Source organism: Falco cherrug, chromosome 2, assembly GCF_023634085.1.
Source record: "Falco cherrug isolate bFalChe1 chromosome 2, bFalChe1.pri, whole genome shotgun sequence".
NCBI classification, from domain to species: Eukaryota; Metazoa; Chordata; class Aves; order Falconiformes; family Falconidae; genus Falco; species Falco cherrug.
The window spans coordinates 115,160,517-115,181,178 of NC_073698.1; the positions used below are offsets into that span (position 1 = coordinate 115,160,517).

The 20,662-nt window shown below is 40.3% G+C and overlaps 1 protein-coding gene across 2 annotated transcripts in view; it reads right to left on the reverse strand.

Annotated features, from left to right (window-relative positions):
- EPHA6 (EPH receptor A6) overlaps window positions 1-20,662 on the reverse strand; it is a 513,385-nt gene that overhangs the window by 52,333 nt on the left and 440,390 nt on the right. For both annotated transcript variants that reach the window (XM_055703220.1, XM_055703219.1), the window contains 2 exons: window positions 17,549-17,610; window positions 4,697-4,906 (listed from right to left, as the gene is read on the reverse strand). In XM_055703220.1, coding sequence (XP_055559195.1) covers window positions 4,697-4,906; window positions 17,549-17,610 — 272 coding nt within the window. The remainder of the gene's footprint in view (window positions 1-4,696; window positions 4,907-17,548; window positions 17,611-20,662) is intronic.

Below are 20,662 nucleotides of genomic sequence, written 5' to 3' on the forward strand. Positions count from 1 at the left end.
GCCTCCAAAGTTGCTGCTTGCCTGTGTTTATATAGATTACTGGCACCAATCTGCTTTGCTCCTCTAATGAATCTAGTAAGTCTGAAATCTCCCTGGGTCGGGTATTTTACCCAACTGGCCTGAGAAGAATCAGACTCATAAAGTTTATCAAATGATTCAGGAAATTCAGTGCGATAAATCAATTCTCTAACTACTATTATGGAAATAAGAAAATATTCTATATATTAAGGCTGAATTCAGAAACACAGCTGGTAAGAGAAAGAAGTCTAGAATACATTTCTTTACATATCATAAAATTAAGTTTGTAGCAGCTGTTTGACTCACTAAAAATCAGATTTAATGCAGAATATTAAGGTGTCACCTTTAACAGAAATACCAGTCTAGTCCTCTTTGCAGTAGTGCCACAGATCTTGTTCTGATTATATACATGTTTTGCTACATGTAAACAGTTTTTCTGGAGGCACATCATTTTTTTGAAATACATGTGAACCCTGACTATGTTTTGAACTAAATGAATCTACAGCATATACCATAGACTATCTAAAAGATTTGCAGGGATGCAAGAGCCCAGAAGTCCTCTGTGTTGATAGAAATGCTTGTTTATATACTAAAAATGTCTTTTTATGAGTGACTGTTGCCTTGGAAACCACTACTAAAAATGAAAGTTTGTCTCCATGGAAAAAAAAAGAAAGAAGCATATTATTCAGTTATCCCGAAATTTACCTTATCTTTTCTTGATCAATCTGAAACATGCAGCTTGGCAGTCGGATGTTCCTAGCTCTTACGTTCTCCTTCCTATTCTAAAATTATATCTTGCTGTAAGTTTTGCAATTCCCAATAGCCAGCAGAAGCCACTCTCTTATTTCCTACCAACCCTCTTAAAAACATACGTACATCCTTTGTCTCCATAGGCTAGAGGACAAAACCCCAAGTGTTCGAGAAAGTCAGAAGGCTGTTTTCTGACATTTCAGTCTTTTCATGCACCCTTTTAAAGTGCTCAACAGCTCTTGAACCAGTAGCATCACAGTCTGAAATTCTTGGAAAACATAATGATCTTAAAAGATGTTATTCTGGGGCATTTGTCAGGTTTTTCCATCATTACTTAGTTGAATAGTCTCCTAACTAGTGCTGCAGCGTGAGCACAGAATGCAGTAATTTTCTAGGTGGTTTCCTTTCCAGCTTTTCCCTATCAGTGTTATTGTTTTTCCTAGACTTTGATTTCTGCCCTGTATGTGGAAGGATGCATCAATAGAAATAATACAAGATCTATTTTAAACCAGTAAGCAGAGGAAGACACATACATTGAATGACAAGAGGAAGACAAAGCAAAAAGATGTCAATCATCTGACCCTAGGGTGAGCCTGCCCAGATGTGGTAAATTCACCAGGTACAAGAGTCTTTTGGCTTATTTTTGGGAGAATGTAACCTGTTTTGCCACAGTTTGTCTTTTGCATCAGTTCACATTTTTATGTCTGGCAATACAGTCACACATTATTGACCACAGCATTACAGATATAAAGTTCTGGGTTCTTTGGCTTCTGTTTGGCTTAGGTTGTCTTGCAGCTCTTGTTCCAAAGAAAACATCCAATTGTACCATTCTATTTCTGACACCAGGAGGACAAAAAAGGGAATAAAAAAATGATCAGTTTCCTCTGAGCACTGACAGACAGTGGTGCACCGGGAGATGTAAGCCTAAAAATACCACTGTTCAATACACAGACCCACTCTATGGATTTCACGTAGCTACAGGTACTGGGCTATTACCAATAAAAACCTCTATGGAGAAGAAACACAAGTTCTAAAAGCACTAAAGCCTTTGTAAAAGCACTAAGGATTTAACCTTCATTTGGCAGAAGCACAGTATGGAACTAAATAGATGCTATAAAACCCTCTAGTAATACATGCAGCCTGCTGTTGGGAAGATGTTTATGTTGAGAAAAAAGGTCAATGATATAACGATGGTCAGTGGAAGCTACAAGAGGACATGACAGCCAGCGTGGGGTTCTTCTCTGTTACTATGAAAAGACTGCTTAAAAGGTGAAAGTCTTCACCAAGTCCACAGTCACTGTGACAAACATTTCCTTCTTCTTCCGCCCATCCTACTTTGGTCATAATTGTGCTGTGTTCCTTTGAAAAGTGTTTTTTTAGGGCTGTTTGACTCCCTACAGAGACCATCTCCTGGACCTGTTCCAAGGGGAGCAAAACCCAGAGGATGGAGCACATTATGGCAGGCAAGGGCATCACGCAGAAAACTTGGCTCTCACCAGATCACACAGAATGACTGCAACATGGAACAAAGACTGCAGCGGTCAGTCTGTCTTCAGGGATGAGGGAAGGATGTTTCCCAGGGACCAGAGACAAAAAGAAGAGAACTGGGCAGACTCAGCCACAGTGGCTGAAATGGTCTGGGTGTAAAGACATACTTGCAAGGACAGAGGGAGATGGAGTTGAAGGAACAAGCAATTTAAAATGCTTTTAATTTCTATTATGCAACATATTTCTATGTTGCTTCAAATTCTTCCTATTTACAAAGTTTCTAGCTCATATTATAGTGACACGCAGCATTTTTGTGCCTAGTTTCAAAGCTTTTTGATCTTCTTGGTGGAGTTCATGGTCAAAGCAGGTTTACCCTAAATGTCTGGCTGACACAGGGTCCTGACACTGGCCATCAGCCTCTAATGTCCCCTCCTTATGTGCAGTATCCTGATGGACATGCTACAGATACCTGGTCAGCATGATTTTCCAGCACAGCATGCAGATGCAAGCTTGGAGGACTGAAGCTCTGAGGTATCCCACCAAAACCAGCTGCCTCACAGACTCGTGTTAACCAGCTGGCTGAACAGATCTGAGAATAGCGAGCATTTCATCAAAGCCTGTCCTATGGTTCAAGAAAGTCCTTCAACACAGACACACTGCCATGAAATATTCCTTTATTTTTATTTTTTTAATCCGTATAGCATTTCCTGATTCAAAGCAGCTTTAGCTATGATGAGAAAGGCAGGCATCAACTCCTGTAAAAAACTAAAAAAAAGGATATGTAGTAGCTGAAAGCCTCAAATTATCATTTGGTGGTTTTCCTGAACCCAGCTGCGATAGGCTGCACGGCATTCCCAGTGCCTTCCACCAGCCCAGCCGCTCAGCCCCTGATCAGCCCTGAGCGATGTGACTTGCCTGTCACAGGGGCACTTGCTGCCAGCTGAGCACGCTCACATGCACAATTAGCAAGGCTCAGCCAACATGCGAGAGCTTGTTAAGCTGCAGTAATGTTTATTTTTCCTTTCAAGCCTCATAGAAAGAAGCGGTGTGAAGCAGAAGATGTTTTGAGAACTAAACAAGGGAAATCTCCCCTATAAAGCAAAAAACTAGCCCCCCCCCCGCTTATTAATACTGATAGAAAACCTTGCAGAGCGACTTGTTTTGCTCTAATCAGCTTGCAGTTCTACATAGACCTTGTTCTAAGAAATTAAATTTACAGTGAATTTATTAGAACACCCCTATTTTAGGCTTAATTTGGAAAAAAAACACATAGAAAAGATCTATAATCCCATTACAATAGCTATATTGAATTCAACAGATAGAGCAGAGTACTTACTACAGTACAGTTAAATTGGATGAGTTCCTCATTTTGGCCATACATCACTTTTTAAAGTGAACTAGAATAAAAGGTTGAAATAAATTATTTAATGCTAATTTATTATCTCTATTAGAATTCTGTCACTGTGGGCTATCATGGGAACATACAAATTCTGTGTATTTGGCAAGAGTACTAATGAGAATGCACTCTGGCTCTGAAATAATTTCAGTTTCAGTGATATATATCTGAGTTACTTAAAATCAGCTTACAAATAGCTAAGATTCTTAATGTTGTGGTAATAATCATAACAGGAATGTAACTGAACTTCTAGTACGGTGAAAAAATGTATATCTGAACTTGTAATTTTATTAGCACCAACGTACTCCTTCCCCTTCTTTCTTCGTAGTGCAGGTAGGTACAATTTCCTTCTTTTATTCCAAGTCAAATTTAAAGAAGCTTCTCCAGGTTCAAGAATTTTTCACGTCAGCAGACACCCCCCCAACACCACAAACCAGAAAAACCACCCCCAAAACCCCACCTAAAAGTCATTTTCCACTATAACAATTTACTTGTATTACATAAGGAATTTAAGTATTAATGAAATGAGACTTAAACCTTGAGAGAAAGGTCCTATGTATCTTGTTAGAAGTTAAGCCCAAGTGAAATAAAATGAAAATTTTTATTTATGAATACAAGGCTTGCCACCATGCTTCCATCAGTGGAACAGGTGAGATTCTCTCTGTCCCCATCCTTCTCTTTTAAAAACATCTCTTTGTCAATGAACACCAGGTAACAGAAAGGGCAACTATGCGGGGAAAAAAAAACCCAAACCAAACAAAAACCCAATAGAAAACCCAAACAAGAATGGGAAAGGTCTCCCACTTGTACCCCCACATCTGCTTAAAGTGCTTTTGCCAAAGGTTTTATACAATCCTTACACCACCAAAAATAAAAACAAAGTCCCTTCAACACCCTGGCAGTGCTATTAAGCAACGCTGGCTGAGAATGGAACAAAGCCAACCCGAGCTAGAATTCCTACGGCCCAGACAAATCTGGGAGTGGAATAAAGAACAGAAGAGGCACAAGGCAATCAGCTGTTCAAATTAGATAAGACAAACTTACGCTTGTTGTGTAAGCTGCTTCAGGGTCGTCCTCTAACACTCGCGACAAACCAAAATCAGAGACTTTACACATGAGGTTGCTGTTGACCAAGATGTTACGGGCTGCCAGATCGCGGTGTACGTAGCCCATGTCTGAGAGGTACTTCATGCCAGATGCGATCCCCCGCAGCATGCCAACCAGCTGGATGACTGTGAAGTGGCCATCGTGCTTCTGCAAGTAAAGGAGCAAGTTCAAAAAAATCCAGCTCTTTTTGTTACATTTGTACTAGTGATATTAACTACAGCTCATATTTAAAACACACTTGTAACCCATCCAGCCAATCTTCCCACTGCAAGCTTGCTTTTTCCCCAGTATTTAACTTGATCAAAGTGCAAGCTATCTAATCTCCCATTGTGCAATTTATCTCCCTTTTTTCCCACATTTTCACGTACTCCACGATCCATCTACTGAGAGCATTTAATGTCTTTTATCTTCAGTTACTAAGAACACTTTCCCCTAACATTATTTCTTAATACAAGAACGACAATGCACACAAAAAACTCCTCTCTTCATTTCTTACTCCATGGCCTCCAGAAACAAACGCCCCCTCTTCTTATTGCCTCAGCTTTATTGTCTGCACAAGGTACTACTGTTACCTCACTCCTTGCTTTTTTAAGGGGTTTGTTTGGTTTTTTCAAACAAACAACAAACAAACACCAAAACCCACAACAAACCTGGAAAAAGGCTGGGCTTTACCTTACGCCTGTTCTGCACCTAACACCATATAGTCTCTGAACACTGGATTAAAATGGAGATTTGGGTTGAATTTCAGGGGTTATGTAGCTTTTCCAAAGTCTTCCTGGCCCGCTAAACCCATTAATCTCAGACCCACAAATGCATTAAGCTGCTTAACTCCTGCTGAAGTCTACTGGAGTTGAACATGTAAGTAAGAGTTATGTTGTTAACCACACTTGTCCATCCTGGTCAGCCTCGGTGGGCCTCAGTTTCCCACCTGCAGTATTACAGTTAATATTGCGGTGCCCCCTACACCAGCAGGCTCCTGAATTAAGGGGCAGTGCGGACCAAGCGAGTACCTGTGCACAAATGTGACCACGGTTTAGGTCTGCCCTCTCTATCCTTTGCAGCAGACCGCTCACAGCAGTGTTTCCGTGACCTCAGCTGGCAGACATTTAGCTTCTCATGGATAATTCAGTGAGCCAGGCTTTTAAGTTAGTGGGAACAGCCAAACAACAGCAACCAGCTCTTCCTAGCAAGTTAACTTTCCATTTTCTCTTTCAACACCTTCAGCATTGGGCTACAGACAACTAGCAGCGTCCTGATCAGCATTTGGGACATTTCTATTGCTCATACATCTAAACAAGATAATTTTTGTAGAGAAGTTTACAGTAAATTCCTTAGATTCAGCAAAGCAACCTGCTGAACTGTATGGATATGCTTAACTCTATCCCTGATCAGCAAAGTGTTTCAGCATTTCCATCATGATTCAGTGATTTGGCGGCTATATCGAGCTAGTCAGTATATAAATATTTAAAGAAACAGGGAATTAGTACTTGGATATAATGAATGTTACCACCCCCACCCCAACAAACCACAAAACCCCAGACATGGAGAAGTGTGCTGTTCCTTGCTTCTCCTATTATTAATCTATCTAAAAATAATAAAGCTGCCTCTAATGTATGTTATACCTCTACTTGATCAAGTGATTACATATTCTTAAGTGATAAGCCATTTATTGTGCACAACAGGCTGCTAAACTTAAAAAGTTGTTTGCCTGTAAAGAAGTTGGAGGAACAAGTTCCCGAAGTCACTATTATTCAGTTAAACTCTATTGGATATATACAGAAAGACAGGCAAATGCAGCAAACAGAAAAGGCAGAGACAATGTGGATTCTGCAATTTGTAGAACTTGCAGAGTATCTTGAAACTCTTTCAGTTCATTTCATAAAATCCATTGGAAGAAAAGCCCAAGTGCAGCAGGACATGAAAACCTGCATTACGGCTAACGTTGACCAGTACTGCTATAACATGACAAAACCCAGAAAGAAAATGATAAAGGAAGATACGCATGGTTGCCACATGGTTAGGCTTCCAAGCTGCTATTCTAAGTCAATGTAATAGAATGCAAAAATTCAGATGCTAACACATCTTTTCATCTAGAAAACCTCACAGCTCATCATACCCCTCAGCAACACTTGTATATAAGGGACCGCGCTTCCATCAGTAGCCAAGCACCACAGCCACCTTACAAACTTCTCCAAACAAAGCATGTTTAATGACTTCTTTAAAACCAGCATTTATGACTGACTCATAGCAACATTACCCCTGGAACATTCATAGGATCACAGAGTGGTTTGGGTTGGAAGGGACCTTAAAGACTATCTCATTTCACCCCCCTGCCATGGGTAGGGACACCTTCCACTAGCCCAGGTTGCTCCAAACCCCATCCAACCTGACCCCGAACACTGCCAGGGATGGGGCAACCACAGCCTCTATGGGCAACCTGTGCCAGTGTCTCATAACCCTCAGAGGAAAGAATTTCTTCTACTATCTAACCTAAATCTACCCCCTCTTAGTTTAAAGCCATTACCTCTTGTCCTATCACAAGTCCTCACCGTTCCTCCTGCATCAGTGCTCTGGACCTTTTTTGTCTCTAAATTACCCAGGTAAAAGTGCTAGCAGACCCCTCCAAACAATCATGTCACATCTACAAGCAACCCTCTTCCTTTGCTGTGTCCATACGAGCCACCTGTGAGCAGTCAGTTCTGCAGACAAGGCTCAGCTGAGGGTGGAGGCACAGGTGTGACAAGCAGCCCTTGCACAACAAGCCATCCCCTGTTACCGGCCCATGATATTTCCTAGCACTGCCCCCACCACAACAATAAGGGGAACCTCCCAGAGTCCAAAACATGCCAGTGACAGATGTTTTCAATAAAGGCTTTCCATCTAGCAATTAGCAGAGAGGCAAAAAAAAAATAAAAATTTAAAATATTCTTACATACTTGAAGTCTTCCAATAAAGGAAGGCCATGAACTCCATCTTATATCTCATGTAATGAAGCTACAAGGGATTTGAGAATTTAATAATTCTAAAGGCTCAATTGATTCAAAGTTTATTAAGCTGGTTGCAAAGAGTTAATACTCTTCACACTTACCCTGTATGGATAACATTTTTTAGTTAACTCCAGAATTAGGGTTTGGAACAAAGCACCCAAGACTGACTTTTGCAAAACAACCAACCAAGCCCTCCCCCCCCAGTCCCTGCAACAAAGCACCAAAGAAAACCACCCCCCCAAACCTATAGATTTTACCTCCTCCTCCTCATCATTAACAGCTCCATTCTTTCAACAAACCCGAGTCATCTGCAACACCTCCCTTAGCCTTTTATCCCCTTGGATCGCAAGCGTTCCTTCCTTCCTTTTTTTAATTTGTGCTCTTTCAAATCTAGACCGTGCTTGACTGATTTTTCATAAAACGTAACCTTTTCCTGCTCTTTCCCAATCTCAGTATTTGCCTTACCAGTATAGCAGAAACACCTAATTTAAAAACAATCTCATGCTTTTGCCATTCTCGCCCTCCTTCTTTCAAATTTCTTTGGGCTTCTGCCTTGACACAAAAAGTTCAAGCTGCTTTATCTCCACCTTTAAAGAAATGACAGACTTGCTAACATACCAGTTCCGATTTTCTTCTGTCCTCCTTCTGCCTCTGTAATTCTCTTTTCTCTGAATCCTCTTCTGCATCTGTTCTCCTCTGTCCCTTCTCACCCTTGGTTTTATATTGTTTCGTTGCCAGCCTTACAATTGGAACAACTACATTTTTCCTGTCGGCAAAACAGTCTTGTGCCTCTCAAGTCTCTCTGTAATCACTTTTGCATCAGTTTCCCTGCCAGTTGTATTCCCTTACGGTCTAGAAACTGTTATCTTGCAATATATCAAAATATTTGTCTGATTTAAACTGATCAGGATAGAGACTATAGGCCATATCTAACCCTGGGAAAATTCAACAAAGTTGATGAAATTATACCAGGTACGAATCTGCCTTCGTAACTTCAGCATTTGTAAATCCCCACGTACATCTGTGAGCCTAACCAGTCCTCTGGCAGCTTTCCATGATCTCGTTTCATTTGATTGTCATATAGGGACATAAAACTCTCATCTGAATGATATGGTGGTTGTGATCCCAGGGCTTTCTTTTGATTCCCATGATTTAGATTTGAAATGCACTTTTGATAGGGTTCCCACTGGGGTGTTAAGGGTGTTAATCAATACTGGCAGCAATTCAGACCTCAGTGGACTTAGCACATTTATCCTATCATCCCATCAAATTTTAATCAGGCTTTAACGGCTTTGCTAAATAAACTTTTCTCAACAGCTGAGTATAGATGCAATATCTGAGTAGTTGCCATTGCATTTATGGGGCACTGCGAACAGCCTGAAAAAAATGTTTTTCATTCAGCTGCAGTTTGCTTTTGAAAACCTTATGTGCATGAAATGTCCTCCTCCTGTTACAGGCCATTCAATAGCACTGACATATAACAGGCTGGTGAGGAGGGTCAGTTGCTGGGGGAAGGAACGATGATATCCCAAGTTTCTCACATTGCTTTACGCTCTAGTTTCCAGCTCCAGCGTGCGCTAGTTCAGTGCTCTTCTACAAGCCCTTGGCATTTTTCTTCTTCAGAAGATTCTTTCCATTTTACAGCTGAGCAACCTTTTGCAGGCGTGGTTGTTGAATTTTTCTGTATGGTTTCTGGACTTTTATCTACTCTAAAATCCACTCCTTTATTTGCCCTATAAGTCAGAGCACTTTTATGCCTTTATATTCTGAGATGTATACAGAATTTGCTATAGGTCTAAATATTTTACTGCAGCTGATTTAGATCTTATTTTAGATGGAGAATAGCATTGAAAATAGTGTGTCTGCGTCTAACCTAAATCATATTCACCAGTGACAGTTCCTACTGGTCACTACACGTAAGAAATAGTTTTTGCTGTGCATTTGTTGTTACTATTCTGTCATGCAAAAATTCAAGTTGTAACTTGGTATCTCCTGGAAGTATAAACTGATGCTTCATCCTATCACGTGGCTCACTCAGCTTTGTATTGCTGGTACTGAATAAGGTCAGCTGTCAGTTTCTTCTTTAATCAACTGCTAACAGGCTTCCATACAATTAGCAATACGTAATCTCATTAAATATAATACATAAAAAAACCCGAAATGATGTTAGTTCATTTTAAATGCTACTGAGTGATCCTACACAAGAATCTAAGTGCCTCTTCAGCCATTAAAAATACGGGAAATCTTTTTATTATTAAAAAAAGTGTTGCAAGATGAAGCTCTTCCAAAGCTTATTTTAGGATGCAATAGTCACCCTCAAATCTGGAGAGAACAGCAGCGGTAACCTTGCAGCCCCCGACCCTGTATTCCTTACCCAGCTATGGCAACAAGAAGGGGATGCCCTGGAATAGCCAGGTGTCCCTGCCCACTCTGTGCACTGGAATATAGCCGCCAGAGAATCACGGAGCGGGACGGGACTTTGACGGGGGATCAGATCATCTCCTTGCCCTGTGTCACCCCGACATGCTTTTCTAACCTGCACATAAAGGCTGCTAGGCCCAGTATTTCTTATCCTACCCACTCTATACCCCATCTTAAATAAGATGCCCGCTTCAATAAGACGCCTCCCTTGAGCCTGGCACTTTGACTGGCACAAATTTCAATTCCTCTTTGCCACTGCTTTTTATGCCCATGAAGACTAAATATCTCTCTTGCTCTTTTCTTTGGGCTTAACACAGGCTCAGTCCACAGGTCCCATTTGCTTGGCAACTATTATTTTTGATTGTGTTGTGGACTCTTCCCACCTACTCCATACAGCTCCTGAAGCATTAAGGTCCAAACAAAACACAGTACTCTGAGACCTCGTCAATGGAAGTAGCATCTCCTCGGAGAAGCTGCTTGACAGACCTTGCAGGGGATACTCCTGGTTTTGGATTCCACTGTGGTATTTGCCATTTTCACAGGAACGTGATGCCCCTGACCTACTGCAACCTCTCGAGTCATTTCTTCCAGCAGACTTATTTCTGAGCAGTTCTTCTCTGTTCTCTCTAGCTGATTATACCAGTCTCAGTGGAGTATTGTGCCCTCATCCTTACTTATTTCTAATTACTTTTTAAAACTAATTAATTACTAGATTATTTGTTAAATTTGTTGGGATGATTCTAAATTCTAGCTCTGTCCTGCTGTCTGCCTGTGGTCCTACTCGGCTTTGCATTGCCTGAAAATTTTCTAAGTTTGGTCGCAGTCTCAGGATCCAGAAGGTTAATGAAAATATGGGAAAACACAGACTGCCAAACAACCCTACTTCATATATCTTTCCAACCAAACTCCCTTCTCTTGACACGGTACATAGCAGTACGGTGTCCACTCAGAGAAATCTCATGAAGACCGTATTTCTCTAGCTGCTCACAAGGTTCTCGTGTGACAGAGTTTTAAAGCTTTACTAAAGTCCAGGTTTCTGATACCAGCTGTTTCTCCCATACCCCAAAGCCCATGCCCTGTTACAAAAGGAAACCACTGTTTGACATAATTTGTTCTTGACAAATCCATGTTGGCTCATACTTTTCTCACCATTATCTTTAAGGTGCTTATAAATACTTTTTTGATAATTTGTTCCAGAAATTTTACAGTGGTTGACATTAAGCTGACTGGCCTGTAATTTCTTGGCTTCTCTTTTCCCTTCTTTTTAAAGACATGGATAACACTGGCTCTGTTTTGATCTCCCGGTTTCTTATGTATTCTCCACAAATTCACAAAGATAAAGATCACACTGTGGATAAAGAGTCCACATAACCTATCAAAATCTTTCTGGCTTGAAATACAAGACAGTTTGTAATATATTTCTTGTTGCTCAGTAGGAAGAATATCTACAGTGATTAAAAATACCCAGCATTTCTAAATAAACTTCTCACAACAGTATCAGAGATACTGTTGTCTGCCTCCTTTTAGTGAGGTAAAACATTGCTTGAGAATAAATGTTGGCTTTGTAGCATCAGCGACAGCTTATTAGCGTAATGTTTGATCATGTAAATACACCCTGCTTACAGTTTCCCTACTAAGCAACACGTTCATTCAAACTCAGTTTCTAACTGCTCAGTTTGTTTTTTGGTTTAGAAAAAAATACTGGAATCGGCAGTCTCCGGTGCAGGTTTTCTTCTTTACAGTCATTTTTGAGAGCGAAATGCCACCTTTATCCTACCAGGAAAGGAACGTGCCTCCAATAAATAAAAGTGCCCATGAACTCTGTGTGTGAAAGCAAAAGGAGAAGTATTACTTATGAGCTCTAATGTTGTTCCCTCTCTGGATGCAGATAAATAATAACAGGAACCATTAGATTTAGGAAAGGCCATCTGGCCTCTTTTCTCCAAAGAAGACTCTGTCTAGTGAGGCCATGTTTGATGGATATACAACATATACTTTACAACATTGTTTTGTAGAACTTTCTACAAGTCTTCATTTTTCTCTTTTCTCCCTTTCCCCCAAACTCACTAAATGTAGGTGTCTGCTGCAGCATCAAAACTCTAGTTGAAAAAAGGGCGAGCCTGATAGCAAAGCTGCTCTGAGAGTAACTTCATAACAATTACTGCATCAAAGAGTAATATATCATAATATTTTCTCCTTCTAGGAACATTTTTTTCCACACATTTTTACACTTATCTGAGCCTTTGCTAGACAGGCCTCAAGGGATTAAAATTTGGTGATTAATTCCAGGGTTTCATTTGCTGTAAAGTCTGCTCCAGTTAGTGCTCTAAGGCAGTTAAGCGTATTTTTGTAGAATCTTTAGAAAATATTTTCGTTGGAAGAACAAAATATACTTCACAGCATTTCTACCTACTATGCATGCCTGTAAATAAAGCTAACATTTTTTTGGCAAGTATTTTAATTATCTGAAGTGAAAGGAAATATATCAGTCACGAGGTTTTAGGCAGGAAGAGGAGCATTACTATTGCAAAGTGACAATGAAGAAAGCAAGGTGACCCTGTGATTACCCTAGGTAAACGAATCCCTTCCTTCTACAGCTGAGGTTCATAAAACTGGGCAAGATCGGAGCACCTTTCAGACTTTAACATCTGTCTTTTCAGGGTACAGTTAAGAGAAAATGTTGCAAAGCCCGAGGAGCTTGCTTTCCCACTTTGACCCCTGGTAAGTGCATGTTCCCTTCTGAATAAAGCAGGGTGAGTAAGTACGGTGCAGTGCATACGCGAGCCTGCAGCTGATACTGCTGTGTCCCTGGCGCCTGCCTCACTGTGCTGACTGTGGTGAGCATGCCTTGGACACGGGGCAGGGGTAACCCACTGACAGCGGTCCGGCAGCCCGCAGCTGCAGGCAAATACTGAATTATTTAGAAAGAATTACTCTGCTGACAGTTTTTGGGTTTGTTTCACGTGATTCTACATAGCCAGCCACAACCAAACGTCCCCAGAAGGCAGCTTCTAGATGCATTCTTGGTCTGTGGTGTAAATCCGTGGCCATACCGAACGATGCACGAGGAGGCTGAGCAGAGGCCACAGCCCACAGATGCTCGCCAGGTATCATTCTGGGCAACAGAACCCAAGAAGCAGTAGTCCCCCCAAGCACACAAGCCACCTAGCCTCCTCATCACCCCGTTCCTGTCTATCTGATGCTAAATCCGATTGGTTTAGCCAAGAATGACCCTTTAGATGGAGCTGTGAAAACACTAGATGAGACTTAACTCTTAGCAGCTCCATAAGTTTGTGAGGCATCTGGAGAGCAGGCTAAGCAGGGGAGGGTACGTCAGGGTGAAGGGACCAGCCTCGGGGCAAAGGGCTTTTACAGGAATTATTGCAATCATCTGCCAGGCAAGACGGAGGGAAATATTGTGGTGTCCAGCACAAACAGTGAGGGAGTGAAACTGGGATTCAGACCTGGGCTGCAGTACTGTATCACCCTCTGACCTGCTACACAGGCTCGGGTGCAAGGTGGCATCCATGTCCCTCTGCCCTCCGCAAAATGGGGTTGGGTTTATGTCACGTACAAAGACTGAAGGATCACCAAGCAGTGGTTCGGTACTCGTGGGGTTTGCTCAGCCGTGGCCAGGCTCAAAGAACCGGCATCTCAGACCTGCAGCAGTGGGAAACCGCTTGCTAAAACGGTTTTGTGTTTTTAGGCTTTTAAAATCTTTTTTTGATTATGCGTCTCTCTCGGTTGTCTCTCATGTTATTTCTTCTGTAGTCTGCATCAACAAGCCTGAACAAATATACCTGACTGCAATTATCCCATCTAATTACCAAGGACATCTTTCTATCAGCACAGATAGCTGCCCTTTCCACTCTTTGTGTATTTATTATTTCCCTCGTATGCTTGCAGAGTGAGTAACTGCTAGGATCTCTGTGACACAGGCAGGTGACTGAATGTGTCCCATCCTGTCTGTGAAGCTGGTAGATGGTACCTGGATCTCCTAAATTCCCAATTCTTTCCAAGCACAGACTACTTCTATCTGGCAGCTGTTGGAGTAATACTGGAAAAGGATCCTCCAGCCCCTTGGGAAATACTAAGCTGGAAGCTCATGTTCTTTTTCAGAGAAATCTCTCCAGATCTTACCAGAAATGAAGTCACATGTACCTTATTTCTGGTCAAATGACCATTTCATTGACAGCCAACATCAGGTATACTTTTGTGGGATGATTAGCTTGCATGCCTCAATCTCATATGAGGGAAAAAAAAAAAAAGATAACTGAGTTTCATCTTATGGAAATTAGTTATATATAATTGCAAAAATAATACAGGATTTCTGAGGAAAATTTAGTGTCAAGTGTCTCCAGCAATTTAGTCTGTCTGGTGGTGCACAATCACTGTAATTAATTACTGTCATTTTATGGAATTGGCTCTAATTACCTGATGCCTTTCCACTAAGGATATATCTGAAGCATCTTCATATTGCAAATGCAGGCCTAATTTTTTTACCCCCAAGCTTGAAGTTAGCAGCCAGTACACAGGATATTTTGTGGGGTGGACAGACGTAATCTAGCTGAGTTTACTGTTCAATTAATGCAAATAGCAGAGAGTAAGGCACGGGTTTGGGGACTTGGTCACATACTGCAACCAAAATACAGCACTAAATGAAATGAGGGATGAGTGTAAGCTGCTGGCCTGGGATGCGGGGGAACTGATTTCAGTTTTATTCTCTGCCCCACACTTCGTGCATAATAATGTGCAGATAACACCTCAGTGCTTTACTTTCCTGTCTGTAAAGCAAGGAAGTAAAGGCTATTAAGATTTCAAGGTTTAAAGGTCAAGGGGAGTTTTACTTGGAGCTTGTGATTCCTGACGTGACTCATACTGGCATGAAAGCTAATATCCCACCAAGGCTGTGAAGAGGGTGGTGGTAAATGTCTTCCATGAAGAGTCCTTCTTCTGGAACACCCACACAGAGTTTCATTTTGAAACGGTGAGACTGACCCATTTTTGCAGGCTTTTGGAGAAGGACGGGTTGGAGGGATGTGCTGGTGAACTTTTGCACGTTGCCATGTGTGGGGAAATATTCCTTCTGATGAGAAATGGATTTTCTCCCCTCTCTGTGAAAACACTTTGCACTGTAACGAGTGATTCCTTTAAATAATAAGTAAGATCAACTACCCTATAAGCCCTTCAATATCTCACCACATAAGAATTGTTATATTCACTGAACACCTTTCATTAGCATTGCTAGAGATAAACCCTCTCTGCTTCTTTGTATCTTCACAAAAGCTTTTAAAAGTGTCGACTTCTATCTGCAGGAAACAACTGTTATTAATGAAGCAGCTGGATTTCTTTTTAAATAGGTTATTTTGCAGCCATTTGCTTTGCTAATTATTAACAGAAATGCTGATGACATATCTACAGTGCTTTGGGATGCTGAATATTATCTAAAGTCCTTTTAGAAAGCATTTTAGAAGAATAAACTGTATCTGAAGCGTTAATTGAAACTGTAAAATAATACACAAGGAAACCAGCTGCAGAAATGATTAGCTCACATTCCCCCCCAGCAGTTTTGCTTACAAATACATCTGATGCAATGTGAGAAGTATTGCTTCACAGTAACATCACAATTTTGCTGATGTCGGTTTCTATTAATGTATCCTAATAAGTAGTTACTATTCTGATAAATGAATACATGTGAAGAAAAACTGGAATATGGCTATCACACTAGAGCAAATCAGAGAAAAGTAATTCTCTCTCATGAATTAGCTCAGTATTTGGTTTTCTTCTCTTCTATGAAACTCTGCACACACACACACACGTGTGTGCACAGTGCGGAGTTTCAGGCCCAGGCAAGTTTTCCTGTGGCACTGATGGAAAATGACAGCCCAGGGAAGGCCCAGGTATTCAAACCAGTGGCAGTCTGTCTGCTGCAGGTGTATGGAGGGATGAGCTAGAAAGGCAAAGGGGGTGATTTTTTAAACCTGCCCAGTTTTTAAGAACTTGAAGAAGTCAGACTCTCCAGAAAAATAACCTGACTTGGAGAAATCTGAAAATTCTCACCATAAACTGTGGTGCTGGTGATTCTGACAACACAGCAGGTATCTGTCATGTGTCTTGACAAAGGAAAATTAAAAAAATAAATATTTGGGAGAGTTGGTGAAGAGGACAAGAAGAAATATTAGAGTTAGATTGCTATAAAATACTCAAAAGCAAAAGGAAGGGAGAAACTATGTTCAGAAATAGCTAAAAACTATGTTTAGAAATAGCTAAGACAATAGCTCTGATGTGCTTTCAGGGCAGTATCCTCTGTTCCAGATGCTCTTCTCTTGTGACTACCTCTTTTCTCAGCACACCATCAAACAAGTACTCTTTGACTTTATTTCCCTCTCTCTGATTTAAGACTTTCTAAAGCGTTGCTTGTTTTTTCCCCTCTGCCTATCCACTCTTTTCTCTTAGCAGTTCCTTCGTCCTGCTATCAACACATCCTGGAATCACCATCATCTAGATTTTCATGCAAATATTTTCACAGCTCCTTATTGACCACCTTTGCACTTGGGATGCCCTTTCAACCAACTTCACAAACCCACAGTTCCCCTACCCTCCATCCCAACCTTTGCCTACAACCCCAGCTCAACTGTTCTGCAAGATGGAGCTGGCAAGGTTTTAAGATGAATTTGAAATACTCGACAATCAAATTATTCACACAGGGTCTTATGTCAGTAGGCCTCCGGAGAATTTCCAAAGGTTCTGTTAACAAAAAGACTATTTTAGGATAAATTTAGCTTAGGAGGGTCCATGCTTTCCTTCTGCTTTTCTAAGAAAAATTCAATACAATCGTGCCAACTTATTATTCATGCTTTCTGTAGCCCTTCTTTAATGTTTGTTTGTGACCTTTGGGGGTTAATTAATGTCAGGACATTTCACCCATGAACTGTTTTCTAATTCAATTTGTTAAATGCAAGTAACCATACATAATTATAAATCAATTACTGAGTCTATTCTACACTTCACCAACCAAAAAAATCATAACAAAGTATTTTTGAAGGTGATCGAGAAAAATGAACCGGTTCCATAAGGCTAGGCGTTTGTGATTCAATTTATCTTTTTCTTCAGAAAAACACTATTTGAAATTCATTTTGCTAAATATGGGAACTACTTTTGTAGAAGAAATCAATTATATTCTTAAGTTTAAATCTTCTTTTTTTCCAGACATGCTCTAATGTATCACTGTACCTCCGAAATGTGCCCTGGGGAAAATGCTTCTATTCTTCACTAAAAATCCATGAATAACATTATGTAGAAATTAATTTATGATAAATGATTTAAAATCTTAACCTAGAATGGTGTCTTATTCAAATGTCATCAGAAAATGATACCTCACCCGCAGAAAGGAGTCAAGGGATCCATTCTCCATGTATTCAACTACAATCATTACTGGTCTGCCTGCAAAACAGCAAATATACACATTAGGAATATAGACATATTATGGGGCTTTTATGATTCCAGCTGTTATGCACAGATTATTCACAGTAGTTAAATACGTTACATATTTGCAAAATCCTCATTTATATCACAAACACAATTCCCTGTGTTATTCTCTAAGAATTATTTTTTTTGTTTGTGTGTGGTACTAGACTAGCTGAATGCACACTGTTTGCTCCAGTTTTTCCTCCCCTTAAAAAGGACCAAAGAAGCGCCTGCTCTTTCCAAATAGCAACATTTGCTGTGTAATATTTTGGGATATATTTGAGTTAAAAAAAAATAAAATTCATAAACCATGTCCAAGAATTTATAAATGCAGTGCTACACTTTCCTTCTCAAAGAAAAAAAATATCTCAATGATTTAGGGGCATACAGATAGAAAGATAGAAGGGAATGTCACAAAAAAGCTGTCCTAGAGGGGGGTGCGTGTATTGGGTGTGTATAATCCAGCAAAACTCTGAATTCCTATGTCTGTACATACATAACATACACAATGTTACTCAAATCAAAGGTTTGCTTAACTAGCACAGCCTTCCTGTAGGCTTCCAGGGTGGGATCATATCCGAATTGAAGAAGAATAACACATGACATTTATTTCTTAAAAGAATATCCAAATCCGAAGATGAACTTTTAAACTGGGTGCTTAACTAAATACTATTTCCCTGTTGATACCCAGGAATAAACTACCTGGAACTGCTTGACAGGAGAGGCCCAATTAACACATTAATCAGGCTACACAGTGAGAACTTTTTAAGAATTGTTAATATTACAAAGGAGCCATTCTAATATATGCAAAACTCATGTAATGAACAAGTATGTTAGATTAGGAAGCAGGCAAAACATCTTAAAAATGCCAACTTTCATTCCGCCGAGCACGCCCGTCTCTGGGTGCCAAGTGGTGACCCCATAAATCTGCCCATTTCATGTTCTCAATACATCAGCTGTTCCAATATTTTTCAATTCCAAAGGAAGCCACTTTCATGCTTTTTTTTTTTTGTTTGTTTTTTGGTTTTTTTTGTTTTCCCCCACCTCTCAAAATATGTTTGTGCTTTATTTGGAAGAGGGGATGAGAAACAACCCCAGTGGTCAGGGTGAGCAAGCGGAGAAGGGCGTTGCGGCCGTTCCAGCACAGCTGTCCTTTCTGTACCTGCTCACTTGCTGTTCAGTTTGGTTACTACTGGAAAGCATCTATTAAATTGTCCACAATACACAAGAAGCCACAGCCAGGTTTTTCTCCTGAGCTGTTAACAGCTAACCTTGAATTTCAAGAAGTGAATGAGCCGTTTCTCTGTTCACCCCAGCATGTTGACTTGGCCTTCCTGGTACACTGGTGATGCTCATTCACGCAGCTCAGTCTGGTCTTTCTGGGGTTCCTCACAATATTCTCTCATTTCTTCTAGTAAAATTTGGGGTTCTTTCTGTATTCACCCTCATGTTTAGGCCCTCAGTGTGCTTCATAATATTGGTGCAGTAGCACGTTTTTTTATGTGTGAAAATTCTCAGATGCCTTAATAGTCTTTTTGGATAGCTTTTCTGAAGCGTGAAGAATTACCAGCTTCTTTATTTTTTAATTGAATGTTTGTCTCAGCTGCAGATGTGCATCTGCCACCAAATCAATTTATATTCATCTGCATCCATTGGTTATACCCTGGTTTTGCATTAAATGATAAATCACTGTTAAGCTCTTAGAGATCACAGCATTTTAAAAATCAATGTTTTCTTAACTTCAGCTTGCTAATGATGACTAGTTGTATAGCCTAGTCTCTTTAGTTTCAAGCACACGAATGACCTAGATTCCCTTACCTTTACCATTTGCTTGCTGTCAAGGGGCTGACATCCCCATGTGAAAGGAATATTCTCTAATCTAAAGAAGTAAATAAATGGCAGCCTGATGCTAGAGGATCTTACCATATGCAGAGCTCTCAAGCAAGCAGTAATTTCTAAATTGTTGCAGACAAGAGCATCTTGCAATAAATAGGGATGTAAAGCTGGATTTCAGATGGTATATTCGGTCAGGCACCCAGAAATTTCTCTTTCTGGGTAAATCAACAATTCTAACAGCTTTATGGAAGATTTGCATTTGAAGGGACTGGCAAGTGGAGCTATTGAGCTTTAAACCAGTGCCCCTAGTTTCCTGTTGGTAACCCTCTGGCACCCTACACTTTCTGGAAACTATTTTGTAAGTTTCTCTAGAGGTTCATAGGCTCTTGTAACATCTTTTATGCTCCTTAGGTTAATATCCTTCAACAAAAATTATTTTCACACTCAAAGCAATTTTTAATTCTGCGTTCTCTCACAAAATATTCCTCCCTCCACAAAGCCTCCAACAAACTGTACTTCATTTTGCTCAGACCAACAATATGAACTTCTAGGCTAAAGTAACTATGAAATGTATCTATATGCATTTATCTGTGGATTTAAAAAAGAGATTTCAGTATTTTTCACTGGATAATGTTTATGAGTTTTTAACCTGCTCAATGTGTTCCTTTAATCACTTGAAATGATATGCCTTATCTTAAAACCACACTTTCTTCCCCATGATAGCACGGGAATGGCATGATGGGATAAATACACCAAAATAAGCAGCATTTGGCTTCAAACAGGTTGCTGTATGTTGGAAGATCAGGATGTCATCAGGTTTTCAGGAATTTTGGTGAACGATAAATTTAGTCACTCGGGCTGATAGCTTCCCACAGACTCAGTCTGTGCCACTTGCCATCCTCCCTAAATCTCAAATGAATGTGATGCAAGATTGTCTCGAGACACCACAAAAATGAACCCAACTTCATGGCTTGATTATCTTAAGCAAAAACCTTAAATCTGGATCCTAACACTAACTTCTCAAACACTCGTCTTTTAGTGTGCCAGCACTTGATAAAAGATCCTATTTTGGCTGTGAGTTTAACGTATCACTGAAGATATTTATGTATTCCAGGCTGGACTGTGACAGGCAATATAGTGAGAATTTTAGTCAGCATATTATTTGTCTTTGGAGTACCTGTAGATCAAAAAT